The sequence below is a fragment of the Podarcis erhardii genome, assembly GCF_964252035.2.
Source record: "Podarcis erhardii genome assembly, chromosome: 5".
NCBI lineage: Eukaryota > Metazoa > Chordata > Lepidosauria > Squamata > Lacertidae > Podarcis > Podarcis erhardii.
The window spans coordinates 87,008,396-87,034,148 of record NC_138509.1 but is presented as its reverse complement, the minus strand read 5'-3'; the positions used below and the strand labels follow the sequence as shown (position 1 = coordinate 87,034,148).

The following is a 25,753-nucleotide window of genomic DNA, read 5'->3' as shown; positions in this document are numbered from 1 at the left end:
AGATGCTCCTCCCAAAGTTAAACGAGTGTACCAGCATAGATGGCAATCTCTGCATTACGCAATCTCAGATAGAAAATTTTGAGGTACCATTACAGGGGAGTGAACTGTTAATTATCTGATTTGCATGTTTATCATGGGGCAAGCGATTTGGATGATTTTGCCTCTGGTAGTACAATGTTTTGGCTGTCTTTGCGCAAATAATTAATGCAATGATGCCGGAAAGGTCTAACCACTTTGGGGCACGAAACCAAATATTTTATCTTCATCAGACCCATTAACCAGCGGTTAACGTTATTTACGAGAACCCAATTGCCAAACTGCTCAGCCAGAACCAGCACCATCTATTTTCTGGCTGATTGACTTGGCCCAATGCTTTGCAAATTGGGAAATATAAAAACCAAAGTTGCTGGTGTAACTGATTAATTGCCCAGTTGGACAATTTCCTTCTTTAAATAACACAAGAAACACCGACTCATACAGAAAAGCTGCATGTATTTTTGCAATGACAAGGTCATACTGCTTTCCAAATAATTTTAAACAGGCCATTACTTGTGTGGGGCTAACTCAAAAACTATGGACTGAGTTTGCTTCTTTCAGACATGCCCTATTTAAGATTTAGCACCGTTTGTGAGGTTTAATATGATGTTGTTGTTGTTGGTTAATTAGAAAAAGGAAGCACAAGCCTCAAAATCATCCTTAGAGTCACACTGGAAGAGACAAGAGCCCAAAGTATGCCTGAATTTGTTCTTGTCATGATAAACCATGGTTTATCACGACATGCAAATATAGCCACTGACTTATTTTTTCCGAACCAGGCAAAAACTGCTTTACTTCATGAGCCTTTAAAAGAGCAGTTTAAACCATGATTTGCATCGTAAGTGCTGTTTTGGCTTTTTGCATTAAGTTTTTTTATATATAAAAAACTTCCTATTGTCTTTTGTCCTGGGAAACGTATTTGAAGGATGGGACAGAAATTATCAAATAAACAAATGAATTAAAAGCACACTGAGTAAATTATTGTAAAATGGTAAGTGCAGAGCAAATTATGGGTGATATCCAATTATATTCAGAGCAGACTCACTGAAATCGATGGATGGACTTTCAATGAGTCTACTATGAGTATAACTAATCTTGAATGAACCTGGTGCCAAATGTATTGCTCTGCTTTCCTCTGGCCCACTTGATGCCAAGAGGGGGGAGGGTCTTGTCGTCTGGGCAGCCTGGGACCTCCATACATTCTGCCTAGGCTTGAACTCCAAAGAGATCACTTTGGTGCCGCAAATGCAGCAAAAACAATGTGGGAAGCAGCAGCAGTTGCAAAGACGCAAGAAGAAAACATAATGTCGCTTTGAAATATGAAGCAGTATAAAAATTACGTAGGTGATAATAAGAATGATGGAGAAGGAGTGGAAGCTGCTGCTGCGGCTACAAAGACAAGCAACACAGAACAATTTTGCAGCAGCCTTTGCTAAATGTTACATTCGCGATTTAAAATGACATCCTCTATGATTTGCAATGGAGCACCCAAGGTTTGGTGTTGAGTCATCATTCCTTGAAGGACACCGGCAGCTCTCTACTGGACTTGCAAACGTAAAGCTGATGGAGAACATTAAAAAGATACAAATGTCCTGTCCTGGGTCATAGCTTCTGTCTGGACAATAATCTCTTGTGTTTCTCACCAGACAGATCAAGTGCAGCAGTCTTTTCAGTCAGAATACCTAGTTAATGCTTTTAGGTTTGTCGTTCATTTGATACGAAAGAGACAAGCGGATTCCTTAAAAATAGCAGTGGGTTTTATTTAAGAAGTACATGTTGCTGTATGAAATCTAGAGGATTTAAGAGGGGGGGGGAACATTTCAAAGAAAACAATTTTTTGAAAAAGAATTGACCTCATCATTGCAATTCGCCTACAGAATGTAAGGCAGAAAGTTTTAAAGATGAGCATCATGGAACAGGGCTGTGTATATTCTGCTTGCACCATTAATCGCCCAAATCCTGGAGCAAGACATGGCCAGTCCAGCATAGTAAGTTTCATGGACTGGCTGGATGCAGAGGAGTGAAGGGAGGCATGAGTTGGGGAAGAAAGGCTCCAAGCCAGAGAACTGGTGGTGGGACGATGACGAGTGGTCAGAGGGAGAAGAGGGATCAGACTGGGAGAAGGTGGTGTTGGAAGCTGAAGATGTAACAGGGTTTAGTGAGCAGGAGAGAAGTCTAGAATCAGAGGCAGATATGGAGGCTGGAGAGGAGGGGCCCCAAGAGGCAGAGCAGAGGCAGGCTGCTGAAGAAGCCAGGGGGTCTGTTCTCCTGCTCCCCACCCTGCTGGTCTCCCAGAACCAAAAGAGGCCAGAAGAGGGCGGAGCAGGGACGGACAAGGGACAAAGTCTCAGGCTGCTTGAGAAGCACTCAGGGAAGGAGGAGACTCGGAGGAGATCTTCAGTCCCCACGATCACCTCCCAGGGGCAAGAGTTGCTGTGCTCACTAGGCCTGAGCTGTTTTATTTCTTTGAATAAAGAGTTAATTTCACTGGCACCTTGAGAGTTACTGCTGACCCATCTTCAGGAGCGATTTTTTCATAAGAATATTAAGAGGCTTGCTGGACAAAGGCTCATCTAGTCTAGCATCTCCCCCCAGATGGACAGATTTCTTTGCATCTTGTAATCTCTGTGATAGATGCTTAACACAACCCTTCTTTTCGGCATACAGCTGCCATTCTCTTGAGTGGGTGTTGTGTAGCAGTAGCCACAGATGGGCAATGCCCCAAGTCTGGTCCTGTCTGCAGGCTTCCCGTGGGAATCTGGTTGGCCACTGTGAGAACAGCATGCTGGACTAGATGGGTCATTGGCCCGGTCTTCTTATGTTCTTATGAATGACATTGGGCAAATAATTCCTCTAAGCCTCTGTTCCCAGTTTTATGGGGCTGATACTAATGGTCATGAAGCACCCTGGAAGCACCTAACAGGCAATAACTAATAATAAAATTCAGCGTGCATTTCCCTGTCCCTTGCCATTATTAGAGATAATTTGGATTGAAGAGCCATTAGAAAGAGGCCCGAGGATGGGGCAGCTTTGAGCAATCTTAGAATTAACATTCGCCGTCCGACCTTTTACCGACATTCATTCCTAAATTAAAATAATTTCTCAGAAGTCCACAGGGGAAGAAAAAAGAAGAATCATCATAATAATTCTCAGCTAAGCCACTTATTTATCCACAAAGATACATTAACAGAGCTAATATGCACACTTAATAATCACTGCCCAAAATCTGAAAAATGAGCACATTGCACCGTGCAGCAAAACCTTTGTTTCCCATATTTAAGATGTACGTTATAATTAGTTCAATCTGTTCTCATTTGCACTGCAATGCTAGAACAGCTATCATAGTTTCCAAACATCTAAAGACCAAAAAGAAGGTCAAAACCCGGAGTGAATGATGACAGTAAACAGATCGGCCCAGGGCTCCATGAAGCACTCCCACAATCTGAAGCATGGGTAGCTACAAGTGAGAGGGCCTTGTGGTCAATGCTACCCCCAGGTGGGATATGCTCTCCAGGTTGTCTATCCCTGTCCTGAGAGCTCTCTGTGTATGTTGGATGTGTGTTTGTTGTGCCTGTCAATCACTTGATGGGACAATGATTTAGCTATCTTATATTGTTTGGATTGCTTGGTTGTTTTGAGTGTATGTTTGTTGTGTTGCATTAATATGTTGTTCATTGCTCTGGGGGATGTCCAGATCAAAAGGTTTTGCATAAATAAGCAGTGACATAATACAACACAACACAACACAACACAGCACAAGGGGGAAGCAGCAATGAGTGTGCTTTTTAAAAATGTTGTGTTATGCCATGCTCCCATGGCAGCCATCTTGTGTTATCCCATGTCCCTTCTGGAAGCCATTTTGTGACTGGCACCCAACAACAGCATTTTCTCAAAATTCAAAATGCGCCCACGGGACCAAAAAAACGGCTGCAGTTTTAAACTCACACTTACCGGAATGTGGTTTCTGGAAGCAGGTCGCTAACGATGTAACTTGTGACGTTCCCCACCGGGATAATAACATCGCCGAGGTCGACGTTGTAAGAAATAATCTCAGACCCATTATTGCACGGTTCTTCCCAGTTCAATACAAGGCACACAAAGGGTGAAATTGGAGAGGAATCCAAGTGCTCATCATCGGATACGCAGAGAGTGGTCACAGCATCAGGGACTGACGCTGGGGCTGTACAGGTCACCAGGTCACTGTACGGTCCTGCTCCTGCCTGGTTTATTGCCTGCGGAGTGAAACATTCATGGCATTACATCACGTGCTCATTACACCCAAGGCCTCTCGGGGCATGGAGATATCGAAGACTGGAGTTACAAAGTCAAATTCACCCAAGACTGGGAGGTCATACTTGCTCACATGACTGGGAGGTCACAATATTCCCATCTGTAAAATATTGGAAGTGTTGGCTGTGGGGGGAAATAATGTGAAGACTGTAGAGTGCTTAACGAAACAAAAGGCGGAACATGGGCTGACAACAGTCCGCTTATTATTGTTCATTGCAGACCAGCAAACAAATACGGACCCCATGACCTGAAGAGTCGTGCATATGCTATATAGTAACGCTCTTGTTTTTAGACAACTATCACAAGCAATACAGTGGTGCCTCGCAAGACGAAATTAATCCGTTCCGTGAGGCTCTTCGTATAGCGGTTTTTTCATCTTGCGAAGCAAGCCCATTAACAGCTTAGCGGATTAGCGCTATTAGCGCTATTAGCGGCTTTTAGCGGATCAGCTGATAAGCGGCTTAGGAAAAGGGGGAAAAAGGGGGGGAAACCCGCAGGAACTCGCAAGACATTTCGTCTTGCGAAGCAAGCCCATAGGGAAATTTGTTTTGCGAAGCGCCTCCAAAATGGAAAACCCTTTCGTCTAGCGGGTTTTCCGTCTTGCGAGGCGTTCGTCTTGCGGGGCCCCACTGTATAAGCATTGTGTATAGTGAAAAGCAGCATTAATTACTAGCTCCTCTTGATTGCATTTAATGTTGAAAATCATGATATATATATTTTTAGAAGTTTACTTTAACTGTTACTGGGGAAAACAGTTGCGTTGTTGTGTTTCTTTTACTATATAATGAATGGATTCATGGCTTGTAAAATGTTGGCTTTCATGAAAAAGCAGCTCTTGCACAGAACATTTCAAACATAAAAATCTGAGAGAATGGAAAAGAGATCTCATGTAAAACATTGTTGACTTTATGCTACTCTTTAAAAATAACAATGAATGTGTACAATTGAATGAACTCTTCCATGCTGGGTATAAGTGGCTTTGTATATCTTTTATATTTTCAATAAAGATTACTCCAGTATTCAAAGTTGCATATAAAAAAAACCTATCTTCCCCATTTCAATCTTCTGAGCCAACGGCTTGGATTGCGGGACAAGCCAAACCGTGGCTTAGCAGGACTGAGTAAATGTGTGAGCCTGGGGGGCTTCTGCCGCCTGAAGCAGCAGCCTTACCTTGCCTAAGGCTGGGCCGGCTCCGGTTTCGATGTCCTCACAGACTGCAATTATCCGTAGAATTAAAGCTTGTAGTATTTGGAACTAAAATTCCATTTTGATTCTACCTAAATCCTAACTTGTTCACAAAAATCCCCACATTATTTCACACTCGCGTAAAGAAGAAAGGAGGTACCTCCCGGCAGCAACATAAAGCAAGCCCTCTTCACGATCTAGCCGTCTTATCCTAAAGTTAAGTGACTCGATTTACCTGTAGTCTACAGAAATAGTGTGCTGCGGCTGATAACTGGCTGATTTCAAAGGAGTTGCCTGTGCCACTGTACACGAGTTCTAAGGACTCTGCGTCTTCTCCCCACTCCAGTCTGTATTCTGAGATGTCAGCACCAAAGCTCTCGGGACTCTGAAAGACAAACACAAACCTGTTGGGTTATATCTGAGCCTAAAATGGTCTTACACAGGTTAAGAGGAAGGCAAGTTCTAAAAACAACAACAACAACAGAGATCATTTAACTTGTGCCTGGGTGTGTGGCTGAGGAGGGAGTGAGAGTCTCAAGAATGGAGGTCCATCCTGATTTAAAACTATTTTCTTAGCACTGGTGGTATCCAGCAGTGCTGTTCCAGCTGCGTTTCAGTGCAGATTTCTAAAATCAGGAATGAGCTGAATTCCACTGAGAGGAAATCAGCAGGAAGTTGAGACCTAATCAAGATATGAAATGCTTAGGAACAGAAAGTTAAGCCATCCAGTATTGTTTCCGGGGGTGGGGCAGGCTCCGTTCTCAGTCTGCTTTGGGTTTCTAAGGGAAAAGGTAAAGGGATCCCTGACTGTTAGGTCTAGTCGTGGCTGACTCTGGCTGACTCTGGGGTTGCGGCACTCATCTCGCTTTATTGGCCAAGGGAGCCGGCATACAGCTTCCGGGTCATGTGGCCAGCATGACTAAGCCGATTCTGGCGAACCAGAGCAGCACCCGGAAACACCGTTTACCTTCCCGCCAAAGTGGTACCTATTTATCTACTTGCACTTTGACGTGCTTTCAAACTGCTAGGTTGGCAGGAGCAGGGACCGAGCAACGGGAGCTCACCCTGTCACGGGGATTCGAACTGCCAACCTTCTGATTGGCAAGCCCTAGGCCCTGTGGTTTAACCCACAGCGCCACCCGCGTCCCAATTCTAAGGGAAAGGAAGGGTTAAATAGTGATTCTGCAAAAACAAGAACGGCCCTTAGGAGTTGGCTCCTATTGAGGAAGGTGGGTGAGGCAAATCTCAGGACCTTTTGACCTCAGCCAAGGAGAAAAGGGTTAGTCTTACACATCTGGGTCACACTGCCAGGCGGAGACGCTGAGGACGACGTGATACAAAAAGGGGTTAAGGAGACAGACAAAACTCCAGCCAGGGATTCTACAATCACACATTTAGGCTTTCGGAATAGTGGTTCAGTCTGCTAAATTATTGTTTTCTCGAGGAATGAAAGGCTACGGATTGTGATCATCAATCATTTATTTCAAACTTTCAAACTCTGCATACTTCCGACGGAAACGTAGCAGTTGACCTTTTGCAGCCTTACGAGTTGTTTTCGACAACGTAAAAACCTTCATCGCCCTTTGTACACGGGGGTAAACCTTGACAATTCACCTGTGACTTTCTGGTAAATTTACAGAGATAACAGAACTCTAGATGCACCTGCCAGATTAAATTGCCTTTAAACAAATGCTATCATTTTGAAGCTGTGGCATTTATAGCTCCTTTAGCATTTTCTTCAGTACACACCCAAAATAATAAAGGCGTGTGTGTTCCATGATGCCACTTTTTAAAGATTTCTGTGCTAAAATGTACACGGGCTGTGCTCTGGAACGCAAACTATGGTCCACTAGTCAGCATGCTTAAGTGGTTCGAGTCAGGTATACACACTATTCTTTTAAAGCACATTTGAAGCAGATTCTCCACCCATCCTCAAAATGCTCTGGGAACTGTAGTTCACTTCTCACAGAGTTACAATTCCCACCACCCAAACTACACTGCCCAAAATTATTTGAGGTAGGGAGGGAATGTGCTTTAAAGTTAATAGCATGTTTGCAGCCACAGACTAGGACTCAAATCTCCACTTAGCCACGAAGCTCTTTGAGTGGCCTTGGCCTACTCACTTTTTCTCAGCCTAATCTACCTCACAGGGTTGTAGTGAGGAGAAAGGGGAAGAAAACCAGGTTGAGCTCCATGGAGGAAACGTTGGAGAGATACAGATACAAGTGACATGATTGAATTCTGCTGCTTCAGTTGTTAGAGAAAATGGAGCCCAATTTAAAAAGCACCAAAATTTGAACGGCAGCTGCAAAGGTGGCAGAATCCTTTAAAAAAGCCAGGACAATAGGAGACCACCCCCTATCTGGGATGGGGCCACAGCTCAATGGTAAAAACATAAACTTTGCATGGAATTTCTAGTCAAAAGAATCAGGCAGCAGGTGAAGGGCTGTCTGAGACCCTGGAGCTGCAGGTGGGGGTGCTATTTTTGATAGCATCTGTTACATTAAAGTGAATACTCACTGCTGCAATTAAGGAACCAGCAAAGGAGGGAGAAAATTTCTAGCCTGGTTCTCTACGTTCTGTGTTAAGTTTTCCATTTGCAGATTTTATTTTCAATGGCAAGGGAGCATTCAAAACATCATTCACCCACCGTGGTGTGATTGATTCTGTCGTATCAGGATTCTACCAACTTGTTTCGCTGCAGAAGCAGACCGGGACTCTTGTTTATTTAAGGGCTTATGCACACTTATGTTTCCTCTGCTCTTTCCAGGCACAGTCCATGCTTTAAAGAGCTTTGTCTGAGTGGCTCTGTGTTTGTTTGTTTTTTGCTCTGGAGCTTTCCCCCACGAAAACCAGCTCTTTAAAGCTCAATTGGAGCAAACAGCAATCTGCAGAATTCACGTTTGCTCCGATTGAGCGCTAAAGAGTGGCTTTACATGGGGAAAGCTCAGGGTCAAAAACAGCAGCAACAACAACACCCAAAGAGTGCGGGCCTGTGGCTGGAAAGGTTAAGTGTGGATAAGCCCTAAGTGGGGGCTGCGAACTGAAAATTACGGCACTTAAAAAGTGCTCCTCTTACCTCCCAGCTAACAAGTACACTTGTATCAGAAATGAAGGCAAGGGAAGGTGGTCTGCACTGCCCGGGGGGCCCAGCAGCGGTTGTGATTATTGTGGCTTCGGAATACGTCCCATACTAAAGGAAGGAAAATAAAACATATATATTATTACACAATATAAACCGCACATATTATTTGTTAGTATGTTTAAATGAAGGATTTTGATGGACATTTCTCTTCATTTTCCTCCCCGCACTTCAAAAGCGCCATATCTGTGCAGCAAACAACCTCTTGGCCCAATAAGAGGATTTCTTCCCCTCCTGGCCAAAGTTAAGTCCCCCATCCTTCATAGAGAGTGCCTCAGAATTGCTAGCGAACCCTCCTTCTCCACAGATATAATGCTCTGGAACATTCAGTGTGGAATCCCAGAAGCCTAGCCTATGGCCAAGGAAAGAAACTAGCTTGTAGCCTGTTGCGTAAGATATTACGGGTTGTACTCAACCAAGTCACACTCAGGGTAGCCCCACTGAAACTCGCCTTGACTATTGATGCCAATAAGCCTACTCTTGAGTATGGCTTTGTGGTGTACAACCCTACATCTACATTCGAACACTGAGGAAAAGGACCAGGGAGACATGGGTCATATCCATACCATCTGTTTAAAATTTCGCCTGGTGACTAAAGATGTATAATGCAGGCGTTAGGCAAATCTCCCTGGGGCGAGTCTTCCACAAACGGAGCCACTGCAGAATAGGCCCATTCTCATGTTGCTCTCCCCCTCTCCAGACCTCTGGTGGAAGAGGCACACAAAGAAGGGCCTCAGATGATTATTGCAGGGTCTAGGTCAGAGACTTTGGACTGGTCAGTACCTCTCAGCCTGACCTACCACACACAGAGTTGTTGTAAGGATAAAAAAGGGAGGGGCACATTAAGCTACTTGAAGCTAGGCCATGCAATGTAATAAATAAATAGAAATATTGTTGTAAGAATGAAAAGGGAGGGGACACATTCAGCTCCTTGAAGACAGGCCATGCAGTGTATACCTGAAGGAGCGTCTCCACCTCCATTGTTCTGCCCGGAAACTGAGGTCCAGCTCCGAGGGCCTTCTGGCAGTTCCCTCGCTACGAGAAGCCAAGATACAGGGAACCAGGCAGAGGGCCTTCTCGGTAGTGGCACCCGCCCTGTGGAACGCCCTCCCCCCAGATGTCAAAGTGAAAAATAACTACCAAACTTTTAGAAGACATCTGAAGACAGCCCTGTTTAGGGAAGCTTTTAATGTTTAATAGGTTATTGTATTTTAGTGTTCTGTTGGAAGCCGCCCAGAGTGGCTGGGGGGACCCACACAGATGGGTGGGGTATAAATAAATTATTATTATTATTATTATTATTATTATTATTATTATTATTATTAAATAGGAATATTGTCACAAGGTCCTGATCAGAGCTGCAATTTCAGCCCATTGGTTTCCCCAAGGACCCACTCTAAAGCTTAGGCTTACCCCTCCGTCATTCAGGGCCCTGACTCTGAAGTGATAGGTTGTCCCAGGCAGGAGATCGCCGACCGTGCACTCGAGACCCAGGCCGTGATACACCTCCGATGTCGCCTCTTCGGGGCCAGTCATTTCTACACTGTATGCCGAGATGTGACAACTGCTGTCTGACACAGGAGGAGCGTCTGAATAATAAAAAAGCATTATAATAATTACTATATTCTTAACACTTATTCATCGCCCGTCCTTCACCCTAAGGTCCCAGGGCGGGTCACAACAGTAAAACACAACAAGGAAAACGGTTTAAAACAACTTACAACCAGGTGGGTTCTAAAATAATAGTGTCAAAAGCCTCAGGGTAAAGAAGGGGGGTGGAGGGGGGGGCTCCTTCAGGTATACTGGACCGAGGCTGTTTAGGGCTGTAAAGGTCAGCACCAACACTTTGAATTGTGCTCGGAAACGTACTGGGAGCCAATGTAGGTCTTTCAAGACCGGTGTTCTGTGGTCTCAGCGGCCGCTCCCAGTCCGCATTCTGGATTAGTTGTAGTTTCCGGGTCACCTTCAAAGGTAGCCCCACGTAGAGTGCATTGCAGTAGTCCAAGCGGGAGATAAAGAGTAGGGCTACCCTCTTAGCCTTGCCCCACTGTCAGGTTCTGCCCCCCCCACCCCGTACCCAAGTGCCCCGATTGGATTTCTTTGCTACCACAGAGCTGTTGCAGAAAGATGACCCGGCAGTAACAATGGGGCGAAAGGAAGAGCCTTCCCTCCACCACCATTCCAGATATGGCCAGCCCATGAGTAATGTGAGAATAGGTCAGCAGTGAAGGTTCCATTTCAAGAAAACGGAACTTTTTTCTCCTCTTTCTTAATCTCTTGCAACACCTGCACAGCAGCTATTTTTGGGTAACAAAGCGGCTTGTAGTTTTATCTCAAACTGCATTCAAGCCAACTGAACAGCACACACAAGCGTACGCCAAGGTCAATTCCTTCCTTGTTGGCAAGTGGAGCTTTTTCCCATTTAGCTTCTGGTTAAAACTAATGGCCAGCAGAACGGGCGGGGGGGGGGGGTGCGAAATGCTTTGAAAACAAGGGTCAGCTACAAAATGTGCTGTATAAAACCCATCTTTCTTCAGTTGCAGCTGAAATGTATTTGTTGCTGCAGTACAGCGGTACCTCTAGTTACAGACAGCATCCGTTCCAGAACTCCGAGGTTTCCGCCACCAGAGGGACAGCTTCTGCGCATAGTGCGGTAGAGCGCTTCTAAGCATGTGCGTGCTGCGAAACCCAGAAAAATACTTCCAGGTTTGCCGCATTCGCATCCTGAAGGATACGCAACCAGAGGCGTGCATATCCAGAGGTACCACTGTATATTAAAGCACACAAATTAAGTGCACAAATTGCACACTTTTATTTACTAAAATCTCAATTTCCTGTGGAAACCCTTTAGACAGCTAACACTAATTATTTACAATATAGTAATCCTATAGATTATTAAGAGAGATGCAGGTGGCGCTGTAGTCTAAACCACAGAGCCTACAGCTCGCCGATCAGAAGGTTGGCAGTTCGAATCCCCGCAACGGGAAGAGCTCCCGTTGCTCGGTCCCTGCTCCTGCCAACCTAGCAGTTCGAAAGCACATCAAAGTGCAAGTAGATAAATAGGTACCACTCCGGCGGGAAGTTAAACAGCGTTTCTGTGTGCTGATCTGGTTCGCCAGAAGCGGCTTAATCATGCTGGCCACATGACTCGGAAGCTGTACGCCGGCTCCTTCGGCCAGTAAAGCGAGATGAGCACCACAACCCCAGAGTCGGCCATGACTGGATTTAACAACCAGGGGTCCCTTTACCTTTATATATTATTATATTCCCCCCGCACCCCCGGCTTGCCACCTGGGAAAAAGCTGCAGTATAAAATCCCAAAGATGTGCTGCCGGTAGAGTCGACAATACTGAGCCAGATGGACTTTTATTTACTGTAGCTGCAGGTACCTTTTTAACAAACGAAAACGAAATGAAACTGTACTGTTGGCACAGGAGAAAACCAATTACGAAAGCAAGCTCCTCTTTCCAGCTTACCCCATTGCAGCTGCACTTCCTTATGCTTTGGTTTGCCAAGTACTCTGGGTGGCTGACACTGGCCCGGAGCGACGCTTAGTGTACGGACAAGTAAACTTTCGGAACACTGGAAAAAGAAGCAACGGAAGTTAGATTGAAGCCCCATCTGGGCAGTCACTTCACACGGTGGAGGGAGAGGGGGTGGATACCAGCCTGCCATGCGTCTATGGTGCTTGTGTGCATAGGACATGTCCATGGGGTGGGTGGGGGAGCCTTCTACATGTGGCACAGAGCCCCAAAGCCCATGAGGGCCATCCCCTTGCTGAAGCTAAGCAGGTCTGAATCTCATCAGTGCCTGGATGAGTGAGCACCTGGGGCAGCACAAGCAAAGCTGCCTTGGGTTCCACAACAGAAGAAAGGCAGAATTATAAATCCAAATAAATAAATACAGTGGTACCTTGGTCCTCGAACGGGTTAGTTGTCAAACAAATCAGCTCCTGAACATCAAAAATCTGGAAGTGTTCCAGTTTTCAAACGTTTTTTGGAAGCCGAACATCCGGCACGGCTTCTGCTTAAGCAGGAAACTCCTGCAGCTAAACAGAAGCTGTGCCTTGGTTTTCAAATGGTTTCGGGAGTCAAATGGCCTTCTGGAACGGATTAAGTTCGAGAACCAAGGTACCACTGTAATTTTTAAAAAATGTGCACAGGCTTTCCCAGTGATGTGGAGCACCGCATTCAGAGAAAGCTGCTCTTTCCAGGTGTTCCTCCTCAACAGGTGGGCAGGTGAGTGAATCTGGAAGGGACGGGGGCAAGCGAGAACAGCTCAATTCTACCACTCTGTACAATGGTTCCTCGCATGGAGCGAATCCACGAACGGGGCTTTAACTGACTTTGCTAATTTGATTGCCTGTGGATACCTGCCCTTTTTTCTTTAGGAAAACCACTTTCCCCACCCAGGATGCGCACAAAAGTAGTCGGGCAATTGCAGATTCTCAGTGCAGTCGTACTCTGGGTCTCAAACGCCGTGGCTCCTGAACAAATCAGCTCCCGAACGATCGAAACCTGGAAGTGTGTGTTCTGGTTTTCAAATAATTTTCAGAAGTCGAACGTCCTGCATGGCTTCTGATTGGCTGCAGTACACTCATGCATCCAATTGGAAGCCGTGCTTGGTTTTTGAACGGTTCTAGGAGTCGAATGGACTCCTGGAACGCATTCTGTTTGAGAACCAAGGTACGACGATACACACTTTTGCAGTTTTCGGGTTTTGTGCAAATCTGACAGATCAAAAGGCAAAGTATAACTATATACATTGGTGTAGCAGGAAAGGATGGCAAGATTCAAGGACAATTAAAGAAACCTTTAAACATTTTGGTGCAGTATAATTTAAAAACAATAGTTTTATACTTTCTGGATGTCGCATTGCCATATTATAAAGAAGTTGTGTTCTACGTTAAAAATCAAGCCCTGCGAGGAGTTATTTCTTTTTGTTTTCCAATGCATTTCTTTATCAATAAAAAATCCGCATGGCGCGAGCAAATTTTTATTCTGAAAGTGTGTCCCATAGAAAAGAGTTTGAGAACTGCTGGATGATGCACTCAAAAATAGTTACATGAGCACAGTCAGGAAAAATAAAAACGAAGGGATTGAGTGGCATGGAAAAGAGGACCGATCCACTCACCTCAGGACACTGAAACCAATAGTCTGTGACCCTAAGTGGAGTTTATTAGCTTCCCCAGCTAAAAAGATGATTTCCCTATCGGGTAAACCTGAATCTACAGGGCAAAAGCATAGAGACTGGTGTTCTTTGACAGTAACGTCACATGAATTGCAAATGAAATGGAGAATGTACACAGCTGCAAGCTGTGTGGGGAATCCCTTGATAGCCTTAGGTCTTGAACTCACAATGGCACATTAAGAAGATGCAACCACACACACACACGTATTTTGTGCGCACATATCAATAAAGACTGATCTGCGCTCTCCTAACTTGCGAGGCACCTTCCGAACCTTGAATAAAAATATACAAAGCACTAGCCTGATATCTCAACCAGTGCATGTAGCGGGTGGGTGAGGTGGGGCAAAATAAAAGAGAATTCCCCCCCCCCACACTTCCCCATAATTAAGAACTCAAGGAAAGCTTTTAGGTGAATGGCAGCAGCGCTGGGAGGAGAGGGACTTTTCACTGTTGAGCCATACTTACCTGACTGTGTCCACCAGTGCTAATACAGCATGCCCGGAGCTTATACAAAGTCCCTGGTTTCAAGTAAGTACACGGACATTCTGTAGCCGATCCTCTGTAAGCCACTTCCCATTGATTTGCTGAAAGGTTAATTGGGCTCGCTCAGGTAACTGATAAACAATTACTATAGGGCTAAGGTACTATTTAGATTTCATTAAGCCGCAGGCCTTCCAGTAATTAATAGAAACGGTTGCTTTATGGGGAGAAGTGGCCTATAGATTTAAACAACAACAACAACAACAAAAACCGAACAAGGCTCATTTACCTGCTGAAAAGGCTTCCTTAAAGTGGTTCTCCATTAAAAAGGTACAGGTGGTCATTTTGCTTTGCTGGCTTTGTATCTGCCTTGTACAAAAGCCTCCATTCAAAGTTTTGTGACAGGCAGAACAAAAACCCGAAGGTTTAAATACAGGGTTATTCTCTTCTAAAAAACAACTTGGCATTATATGAAAAAATAATACACACAATTTAAAACGTCTTAACTATGGTTTGTTTGGTTTTTTAAAGTTAATTTGCCAGGTATCCAATTAGCAAAATACAGTGAGTGACCACTAAGTTAAATCGGGGAGGGGGGGGTGTCATTTGCTGTTCACTTCAGAAACGAATTAAATATAAAAATATAATAAATAAAAATGATATCAACAGCAAGAACAAATCTCATACTTCCTGCTCCTTAGGCAATAGAAAATAAATCCACAATAAAAATAATCCTGTTTGGGCGATAATCCAAATGAAATAGTTTGATGCAATCTAAAAATATTTGATATACAACCTCCTTCGGATAATTATTATAACACTGTTCTCATTCTGTTGACATTCAATGATGTTTTTTTGAAATAGTTCAACTTACCTTCAGAGCTTCCTTCTGAAATTTCTAACAGGTAATTTAGGATTTCTGAACCACCATTATCCTGAGGAGGGTCTATTAAAGAAGAAAAAAAAATCTTGTTACAGAAGCTACAGAAAGAGGGCAGGCACAGGTGACTAGTAGATTCAGAATCTATTCTTTTTGACATGTTGGATCCCCTCTGTACAGTGCAAAGATCACCCACCAGATCCCATCTTAAATACCACCCAGCAGCCAAAGAGACTGGAATGAACCCAGCAAGTTATGGGTTGCTACAGCTGAGAAGAATTGATGCTTTTGAATTATGGTCCTGGAGGAGACTCTTGAGAGTCCCATGGACTGCAAGAAGATCAAACCTATCTATTCTTAAGGAAATCAGCCCTGAGTGCTCATTGGAAGGACAGATCGTGAAGCTGAGGCTCCAGTACTCTGGCCAACTCATGAGAAGAGAAGACTCTCTGGAAAAGAACCTGATGTTGGGAAAGATGGAGGGCACAAGGAGAAGGGGACGACAGAGGACGAGATGGTTGGACAGTGTTCTCGAAGATACAAACATGAGTTTGACCAAACTGCGGGAGGCAGTGAAAGACAGGAGTGCCTGACGTGCTCTGGTCCATGGGGTCACGAAGAGTTGGACACAACTAAACGACTAAACAACAACAACAACAACAACAACAACAGCTGAGCAACTGTAGGAACTCCCAGTTGCACTGGCTTATTCTCAGCTGATGCTGACTTGATGGGAATCAAGGACATATATGTGCAATTCTTTACTCTTTCCACTCCTAACCAGGCAGCTCCTGATTCCACAATTTAAGGATGTAAGACGACGACAGCCTAGTTATTATGCAAGAGGCACCTTACCCCATTTGACGCTGAAGCCTTGAGATGTGACTGGGCCTTTCACGGCAGGTTTGGTGGGAGGCCCCGGCCGGTCAGGGCTTGTTGTACAGACCAAGACGTCGCTGGGACTGCTCTTCCCTTCTACGTTGGAGGCAATGAGCTGCAACAAAACGGACGTGGTTATCTCTCTATTCCAAATTATAAGCTGCCTTGTGCAACAGACGCGAAAGAAATCACCTGAGAAAATAAAATCTCGGTGGCACCTCAGCTAAGTTTTGCTCAAAGCAAAACCCACTGAAATCAATGAACCTCATTCATCTCAGTGGGTCTACTCGAGTACACCCTAGCCGACTAGTCTACGGATGGATTTTAGAGTCTCAGAGGCCAGCCAACTAATAATAATAATAAAATTAACATATTTCTGTATGCAACAACGGCAGCGAGAATGTTGGTAGCCACTCACTGGAAAGGAAATTATATCCCAACAAAGGGGGGATGGTTAAGTAAACTTTGTGAGTACCTGGAGTTAGCAAAAGTGACGGATTTAATTAGGCATAAGTCAAAAAATTTAATTCAGAAACAATGGAAATGTTTAAATGATTATTTATACAAGCAGGGCTCAAATACGAAAATTTGGCTGTGTCTAACCTTGCGAAGAATACAGAGAACATAAAGATTTGATTGATTATGAAAGAATCTAAGGAAGCAAAATGATTGAAGAACAGATGTAAATGTGAGTAAGACAACTAAGAGCAGTGTGGTGAATGCGGTGGAAGTCTTTTATAATATTTTAACTAAGATTTATATATTGCAGTATTTGAAGCAAGAATTTGGTAATAATTCAGGTTATGAAAAGTATTTTTTCGTTTCTTTTGTCTTTTTTCTTTATATCTTCTATTCTTTCTTATCTTTTTTTATTAGTATTCATTTTGGAAAATAGTTTGTAAGTGTGTTTCCACTGTTATGTATTGTTCTTTGTTTTTCTTTGTTTAATTTCTATTTCTTGAAAAAATAAAGTTATTTTAATATAAATTAACAATAATAACAATAACAATAACAATAATATATTATTTATACCCCACCCATCAGGCTGGGCTTCCCCACAGTGTCTTAGCAAGCATCTCCCATACCAGGATCTGAAAGATGTTGGGCGCAAACCACCCTAAGTTATTTGTACTGGGGTTGTACCAAATGTTAGTCCTACTCAGAGTAGAACCATTAAAAACAATGGCTCTTACTCCACTTATGGCCCATTAATTTCAGTGGGTCTACTCTGAATGTCAGTTAGTTGAATACAACCCACTGAAGCGAACAGAACCTTCCTTGGAATTAAGTCTGAATGAATTTCGTCATATTTATTTCCGAGTCACTTAATTTCTCTTATTCCAATTTCCGATGAAAAGAAGGGTCTCAGTGAGCTTGGTGGGACCCCAAGGTTTGCAGGTATAATCCCCAGTAGGGCAAAAACCTCAAATGACAAACAAATGGCACAGTAAGGACTGAGTGAGCTCAATGTCCACGGAATGGTAACTCGGGTTAAGAACTTAATTCGTTCTGACAACTGTGACTTTAAGGAAGAATGGGAGCTTTTTACAAATTATCTAAAAAAGACAACAAAACGAACTGGACTCCATGGCAGGTTTTGAATAAATATACGCAAATTTATTGGTTGATAACATGGTAGATAGATAATGTAAGGATATGTATAATTTTATAACATGCAGAGAATAACACGTGCTGAGAAATCAGAGAGAGGAGCTGAGGGAGGTCTTTGGGGGCGGTTTGATGGGGGGAGAAAGGGGAAAAAATAATGAATGGGATATGTTTTGATATTTTGTTATGTTGAAATTGCTAATAAAAACATTTTAAAAAAGAACTTAATTCGTTCTGGAGATCCGTTCTTAATCCGAAACGGTTCTTAACCAGAGGCACCACTTTAGCTAATGGGGCCTCCCGCTGCCGCCGTGCAATTTCTGTTCTTAACCTGAAGCATGTGTATAACAACTACCTGATACAGGGCTGCCTGGCTGATTTTCGGGGGATAAAAATGGAAAATGTGTGTGAGAGGGAATGTACAGCAGCCCCTCAGACACTTCATCTACTTTTTCATCTATTTCCCATTTGTAAATTTTCTATCACAAAACTGAGCAGTTGTAAACAAATTCCTTCCTCAGCGCTGGTTTCAAAGGTTTCTGAAACAAAATAGAAACCTGCCAATTTTGTTTGCCAGAGGTGAAAGTGAAGCAGTCTCCCATTTTAAAAGCTGCTTTCAATTCCTGCAAAAATTGTCTGTCTCCCAGCTGAAAACAGACACCTAAAATAATTATCAATAGGAGATACGTTTTCCATTCTGAATATTTCCCGGCATTTTAATTGCTACCTCTTTGAGACACCGTGTAAGAGCTGACACTGAATTTCAACAATGGAGCTGCTTTCATATTGCTAAGTAACTATTTCTGTACACACAAATATATTTCAAATCAACCTAAGAATTGTGTACATAAAGTAGAAACTCTCAAAAAACAAAGTTAGGGCACCACCTAGTGGCCAGATACTAAAATCACAACTAAAATTAAATCCATTTTTTTTCGTGGGTGCAAACTCCAAGTACGATGAGGAGCAGCAAGCAATGTTAATTAAATAGGAATGGAAGTTTTTAAATAAATCACCCAAATTTTTAATTAATTGGTAGGAACTCAATGTCAATGATAACTTGAGTGGAAGACATATAAGGTTTTGTTTAAATGCTATTTTGGTTCGGACATGTTAGGATAGCAGAGCAAAAAAGGTAATATTCAATATGTCCTTTTCTTATAACCATTTTAAAACTGATTTTTGTTTATTAAATTGCTAGCCGTTTTCCACCTGCTCCATGCATTGAAGTCTTGGTAGTGCGGTAGGGTTGCCATATTTCAAAAAGTAAAAACCCAAGACTTTTTTTAGGAAGACCCCCAAATCACTGAGACCCCCCCCCACAAAAATGCAAAAAACAGATCCAGGCTTTTCAGAACCCACCCCCCCAGACAGCAATTCCAGACTTTTGCTTCCACCCCCTCTTCCAAAATGTTTTCATTGCTGTTTCAGTAACAAGAGAGAATAAAAAGATTTCAGAGTGTGAGCAAAAGAAATCGAAGATACATTTCTAGTGAAAACAAAATGGGCTGCGATCTTAATCCTGGAACAACAGGATCTAACAGAGTGGGGAGGCCATCGCCTGTAGCTGGAGCAGACAGCAGGGGGCAGGCTAACTCCCCCAGAATGCCCCATCTTTTAACCCAATAATCCCATTTCTCCAAACATCTAATAAATATAACATACAATAAATATAACATCACAATATAACATCACAATATGAAGAGTTAAGTCCTGCAATAGAAAACTGGGGTCAAGGGGGGGAATTTAAAAAGGAGAGAGAGAGAGAGAGAGCGCGCGCGCACCTACCCTGAATTTATATTGTGTGCTTCTTTTAAGATTTTTCACAGTACATGTTCGGTCTTCTCCAGTGTACTTTGGGTGAAACACACTATCCTAAGGCGTAAAGGAGGACATAAGTTAAACAGGAACTACAGAGGCAATTAAGGAACAGTGTTGACCTTATTATGTCGCTAAGCGACAAGGCACTGTTGCCCCATGAAGAGAGATGCTCTTCTCTATCGCAGAATGTGCCTAATAATAATAATAATAATAATAATAATAATAATAATAATATAATATATTATTTATAACCCGCCCATCTGGCTGGGTTTCCCCAGCTACTCTGGGTGGCTTCCAACAAAATATAAAAATACAATAGTCTATTAAACATTAAAAGCTTCCCTAAACAGGGCTGCCTTCAGATGTCATCTAAAAGTCTGGTATTTGTTGTTCTCTTTGACATCTGGTGGGAGGGCGTTCCACAGGGCAGGTGCCACTACTTGAGAAGGCCCTGTGGCTGGTTCCCTGTAACTTGGCTTCTCGCAGGGAGGGAACCACCAGAAGGCCCTCAGAGCTGGACCTCAAAGTCCGGGCAGAACGATGGGGGTGGAGAGACGCTCCTTCTGGTATACAGGACTGAGGCCGTTTAGGGATTTAAAGGTCAGCACCAACACTCTGAATTGTGCTCGGAAATGTACTGGGAGCCTATGTAGGTCTTTCAAGACTGGTGTTCTGCGGTCTCAGCGGCCGTTCCCAGTCCGCATTCTGGATTAGTTGCAGTTCCCGGGTCACCTTCAAAGGTAGCCTCACATACAGCGCATTGCAGTAGTCCAAGCGAGAGATAACCAGGGCATGCACCACTCTGGCGAGGCAGTCCGCAAGCAGGTAGGGTCTCAGCCTGCGTACCAGGTGGAGATGATAAACAGCTGCCCTGGACACAGAATTGACCTGCGCCTCCATGGACAGCTGTGAGCCTTCCTTGCAGGCAAAACCCTCTCCTTCCAGGTTCCTCCCAGGATTCTGTAGTTCTGAATTATTATTTTTTAGCTGGTTGCAGAATGTCTCTGGCGCATTTGTTGTGGGCTTAAAAAGAAGGGGGTGAGGGAGAGGGAGGGAACATGCTGAGAACTTGGCGCTACCTCTCAGGACTGCACCAGACACTGCCCTCTTATCAAACCTTCCTGGGCTACCGTAGCCTGTTTGCCTCCTGAAAGAACTGCAGCACTCAACCCAAACATCCAAGCAGACGGAGCGCAAACCCAGTGTTGCCCCTTATAGCCATGTGGTCATATTCTCACAAGGAGAGGCTCTTTTCATGAGCATGAATCCAAAGCAGGAGTCAGCAAACTTTTTCAGCAGGGGGCCGGGTCCACTGTCCCTCAGACCTTGTGGGGGAACCGGACTATATTTTGAAAAAATAATAATAAACGAATTCCTATGCCCCACAAATAACCCAGAGATGCATTTTTAAAAGCACACATTCTACTCATGTAAAAATACCAGGCAGCCCCCACAAATAACCAGAGATGCATTTTAAATAAAAGGACACATTCTACTCATGTAAAAACACGCTGATTCCTGGGGCGTCCGCGGGCCCGATTTAGAAGGCAATAGGGCCGGATCTGGCCCCCAGGCCTTAGTTTGCCTTCCCATGATCTAAAGCCTCATATATGAGCTTTAAAGATAATCCTTAGACTGATAATCTAAGGCAACCGCCGCCTTCTGTCAAGAAAGAAGACTTGCAAATGTGACACCAAGTGCCCTGCATTTTGAGAGGTGGTCTGCATTCAGCAGCATTCTGCCTGCTCGCCAACGCTTTGCTCATAAACTGAGGGTGCACTGCCAACTTTATCAAACAAGCCAGAACACTGTATGTGTGATAACCTGGAATAGTTGTAAAATACTCATATTTGTGGATCGGCTGTATGAGCCAGCCTTCCTGAACCTGGTGCTTTCCAGATGTCTTGGACTACAACTCCTATCAGCCCCAGCCCACAAGGTTGGTGGGGTTTGTATTCTAAAACACTGGGCAAGGCTGGCTGATATGAGCCATTAATACTTGCAAACATGAGCACGGTGATGATTTAAGGCACCACCATCCCAGCGCAATATCAAAAGCTGGACAATGGGCCATTGACATAAACAAAACAGAGCTGATATATGGGCCAACGGCTTGCTTGATAATACAGTGGTACCCCAGGATGCGAACGGGATCTGTTCCAGAGCCCCGCTGGCACCCTGAAGCGAACACAAACCGCGTCCGCACGTCGCATTTCACTGCTTCTGCGCATGACGTCATTTTGAGCATCTGCGCATGTGCGCGCGGCAAAACCCAGACATAACGCGCTCCGTTACTTCTGGGTCGCCGTGGAGCGCAACCCAAAAATACTTAACTTGAAGCACATTTATCCTGTAATAATAATAATAATAATACAGTCACACCCCGGGTTACAGATGTTTCAGGTTGTGTTTTTTTGAGTTATGGACCGCCAAAACCCGTAAGTACTGTAATGGGTTACTTCCAGGTTTCGGCGGTCACGCATGCACAGGAGCGCTAAATCGCGCTTTGTGCATAAGCGCCTAATTGCAACCCGTGCGTGTGCAGATGCGCCGCTGCGGGCTGCGGACGTTCGCAACCCAAGCGCCCACTGTAATAATAATAATACCATATTTTTCATGTATAAGACTAGGTTTCCCCCCTAAAAAATAATGTCAAAAATTAGGGGGCGTCTTATACACGGATAGTGTCTTCCCCCCATTTTCTTAAATCTGAATCCCCCAAAATAGGGGGCATCTTATACATGGGGGCATCTAATAGATGGAAAAATATGGTAATAATAATAATAATAATAATAATAATAATAATAATAATAATAATAATAATAATAATAATCCACCCGTCTGACTGGGTTGCCCAACATATGTAGCTTCCAACATATTAAAAACATAATAAAACATTAAACAAACTTCTCTATCCAGGGCTGCTTTCAGATGTCTTCTAAAAGTTGTATGGTTACTTAACTCCTTGACATCCAATGGGAGGGTATTCTACAGCGTGGGCACCACTACTGAGAAGACCCTGATGCTATTTCACCACCATTGGAGGATGACTCATGGGGGCTACAAAGGAACCACCATGTTGCACTGAGATTGGGCAGGAGAGAAACAACGCAACCTAAGTTTCGTCCTTTCAGCCAATTAAGAATTAACCCCCCCCCAAAAAAACCCGGTGTGTGCTTGACATACAGTGGCAAGCAGCAATAAAAGGATTGCCTCTAATTGGACCCCTTTGCTCTTTTGCTTTGCACAGGGAGCCATTTTGGGTGCAGAACTGCACTCGTACCAAGTTCACAGCTGTTGATATGGCACAGCCGGCAACAGGGGCAAAGAGAAGAGCCGCCCACAAATAGGGGTGGGTGGGGAATTTAAGCAAAGTGCAGTAGAAACTAAGGACACACAGAAAGTACTCAGAAAAAGCTCTCCACCTCCAGCACTCCCTGGTCTGGTCTGGTTTCACAAAGGATGCATAGATTGTCCCTTGCAGCCAAGGACACCGTTATTTCTGGGTCCCTTCAATGTTGTTTCTATGGCACCACATAGCGAAACGTTTTGTGTTGCGAAGGTTTCATAGGAACGCTCAAGTGTAGAGCACTTTAAGCCCAGCACATCTGATGACGAAGGTTCAGGCTCGGATTCAGATATAACTTTTGTGACGTGGGTCATAGGAGATCTTATTAATATAACCCTCTGTACAAAATGGACTCAGAAAACTCTATCGCAAGACCTATACAAATGCTATAAAAGGCCCTTAAGACATTCCAGGGCACTGTGACTTTTCAGCTAAGGCTCTATAAGTAGCAACCAGGAAGACAATTCAATACGCAGAAGCCCCCAATTTATTCGGATTGGTGTAGCTGCATGAATTTCTGCCTCTGTAGATATTAAAACAGTCCAGTGGGGACTACAACAAAACTTTGCAGCATGGCATGCTGTAGCAGCCATCCACACACCCTTACAGGATGTGTCATTCCAACCACACCAGCTGTGGTTTTCTGCCCTGCCACATCATCCCAACAATCAGTGTGTATTCATTTCCCAATCATTCCCTCATTTTCTCCCACTGCCCTCTAGACTCTCCCTCCCCCAACGTTTATTTTTTCCTTCCTGCAAACGGTGGGGTTCCCCCAAGCCTGCTAATATATATTTCTCCCTGTCTCTCTCTCTCTCTCTGTCTGTGTGTGGCATTTTGGCTGCATAAAGGATCCACAGCGACAGAATGAGCTCACTATTTAATTTATCAAATGACATATAACAGATGAAAGTATAAGAATTTCGCTCTGTGGCTTCGTGAGCTCCAAAGTCTACTTGGAGCAAATAAATCCCAGCCAAGACTCTGTGACACATAACTATTTCACTTCTGCCTTTCCCAACTTTTCTACCATGAAGAGACAACATGGGTGGCAGTTTTGTGCTGCCAACCTGAAAGAATTAACCTTTGCTCTCCCCCCAGAGCCGTGGTTCCCGTCAGGAGTTGGTCAACTTCCGTGGGATGTCAACTGACCCTGAGTTATTGCGTTGATGTATCCTGACAGTTCCCAAACTTTTTTCATCACCAACCTCTTGGAATTTCCTGATGGTCTTGGTGGATCACGTAAATGATTTTCCTGCCTGTTGCGGCAACTCTAACGCACTTTGGGAGATGCTGTGTACTCTTTAATTGCATTCCTATTTATGTTGCATTACCCTTTGCATTCCACAGAAATCAAACTATAATATACAATAAAATAAAATATGCATAATGGTAGAAGCAATCAATATACAATTAAAATGAGTACGGATATTTAACGCAATCATGACATGGACCACCTGAATGATGCTCATGGACCACTGGTGGTCCATGAACCACACCAGGGGTAGGCAACCTAAGGCCCGGGGGCCGGATGCAGCCCAGTCGCGTTCTCAATCTGGCCCGCGGATGGTCTGGGAATCTGCGTGTTTTTACATGAGTAGAATGTGTTCATCTCTGGGTTATTTGTGAGGCCTGCCTGCTGTTTTTACATGAGTAGAATGTGTGCTTTTATTTAAAATGCATCTCTGGGTTATTTGTGGGGCATAGGAGTTCATTCATTTTTTTTTCTTCAGAAAGTCCAGCCCACCACATGGTCTGAGGGACAGGGGACCAGCCCACGGCTGAAAAAGGTTGCTGACCCCTGGACCACACAGTTTGGGAATCTTCCTCCACAGGATAAAAGGACACCTCGTTTTTACTGCTCATCCATGACGATTTGTGCTCGTGATGCTATCAGGGCAGTGATATGCAATACCCCTTTCGTTACGGTTCGTGCCTGCAAAAGTATTGGGGCAGTCACACCCCGTAACATTTTGTTCCACCAATGTTCCAATTCCATTTCCGTCCCGCTTTGGTTGCACGTAGCCCCTCCGTGATGCAACAACGTGGCAGCACTGGGGCAGCCTTGCAGGATAACTAGTACACCATTACTGTGTTAAGAACATGTTGCAGAATACACCTGTGCAAAAAACACCAAGAGGAGGGGGTGCCCTGGATTTTCAACCCAGTGCAGGCTTTCCTCTGTATTCAGGTTCATGTCAGACCTTCCTGGATTTGGCTGCATTAACTCAGAACTTACATTCTCCTCCTCCTGAATCTCCAGGGTGTAGGTGGTGACTTCCTCTGGTGTGCAGCCTTCTGCTTTGTTCCACTGCAGGGTGACCCAGGTGACTCCAGCACGGACAAGCCTTGGTGCAGAAGGGGTTTGAGGAATATTCCCTGACGTGTAGCATACAACTTCTTGGCTGAAGCCACTAAGGAGCAAAAGAAGAGGGAGAGCGTGGCCCTTCAAGCATACTGCAAAGTGCAACGAGACACCCCCCCCAAAAAAATCCCCGAAACCCCTTTCCTGCTTAGTAGTCGCACACTGTTTTGAATTCTAAATTCTAAATTGAATCTTAGTGAGCAGGTGCTGGGCAGACACCGGATTTGCTAGTTGCCGTTTGGGGTGGAGACTTCCCCTTAGATCAGGCATAGGAAAACTCGGCCCTCCAGATGTTTTTGGCCTACAACTCCCATGATCCCTAGCTAGCAGGACCAGTGGTCAGGGATGATGGGAATTATAGTCCCAAAACATCTGGAGGGCCGAGTTTGCCTATGCCTGCCTTAGATAACAAGGCTGGCTGAGATGACGCAGTGCCTCATCTGAATCTGTGGCCGTACTTGAACCAAACAAAGATAAGGTATAAAAAATGGGGAAAGGGCTCATGTTTTGGAACTGGCGGGACTAGAA

At 44.2% G+C, this 25,753-nt stretch overlaps 1 protein-coding gene across 2 annotated transcripts in view; it reads right to left on the bottom strand.

Moving 5' to 3' along the window:
- FNDC3B (fibronectin type III domain containing 3B) overlaps nt 1-25,753 on the bottom strand; it is a 269,773-nt gene that overhangs the window by 29,752 nt on the left and 214,268 nt on the right. For both annotated transcript variants that reach the window (XM_081862162.1, XM_081862163.1), the window contains 10 exons: nt 25,100-25,274; nt 19,479-19,565; nt 16,059-16,197; nt 15,198-15,269; nt 14,309-14,427; nt 12,130-12,235; nt 10,067-10,242; nt 8,591-8,704; nt 5,747-5,896; nt 3,988-4,268 (listed from right to left, as the gene is read on the bottom strand). In XM_081862162.1, coding sequence (XP_081718288.1) covers nt 3,988-4,268; nt 5,747-5,896; nt 8,591-8,704; nt 10,067-10,242; nt 12,130-12,235; nt 14,309-14,427; nt 15,198-15,269; nt 16,059-16,197; nt 19,479-19,565; nt 25,100-25,274 — 1,419 coding nt within the window. The remainder of the gene's footprint in view (nt 1-3,987; nt 4,269-5,746; nt 5,897-8,590; nt 8,705-10,066; nt 10,243-12,129; nt 12,236-14,308; nt 14,428-15,197; nt 15,270-16,058; nt 16,198-19,478; nt 19,566-25,099; nt 25,275-25,753) is intronic.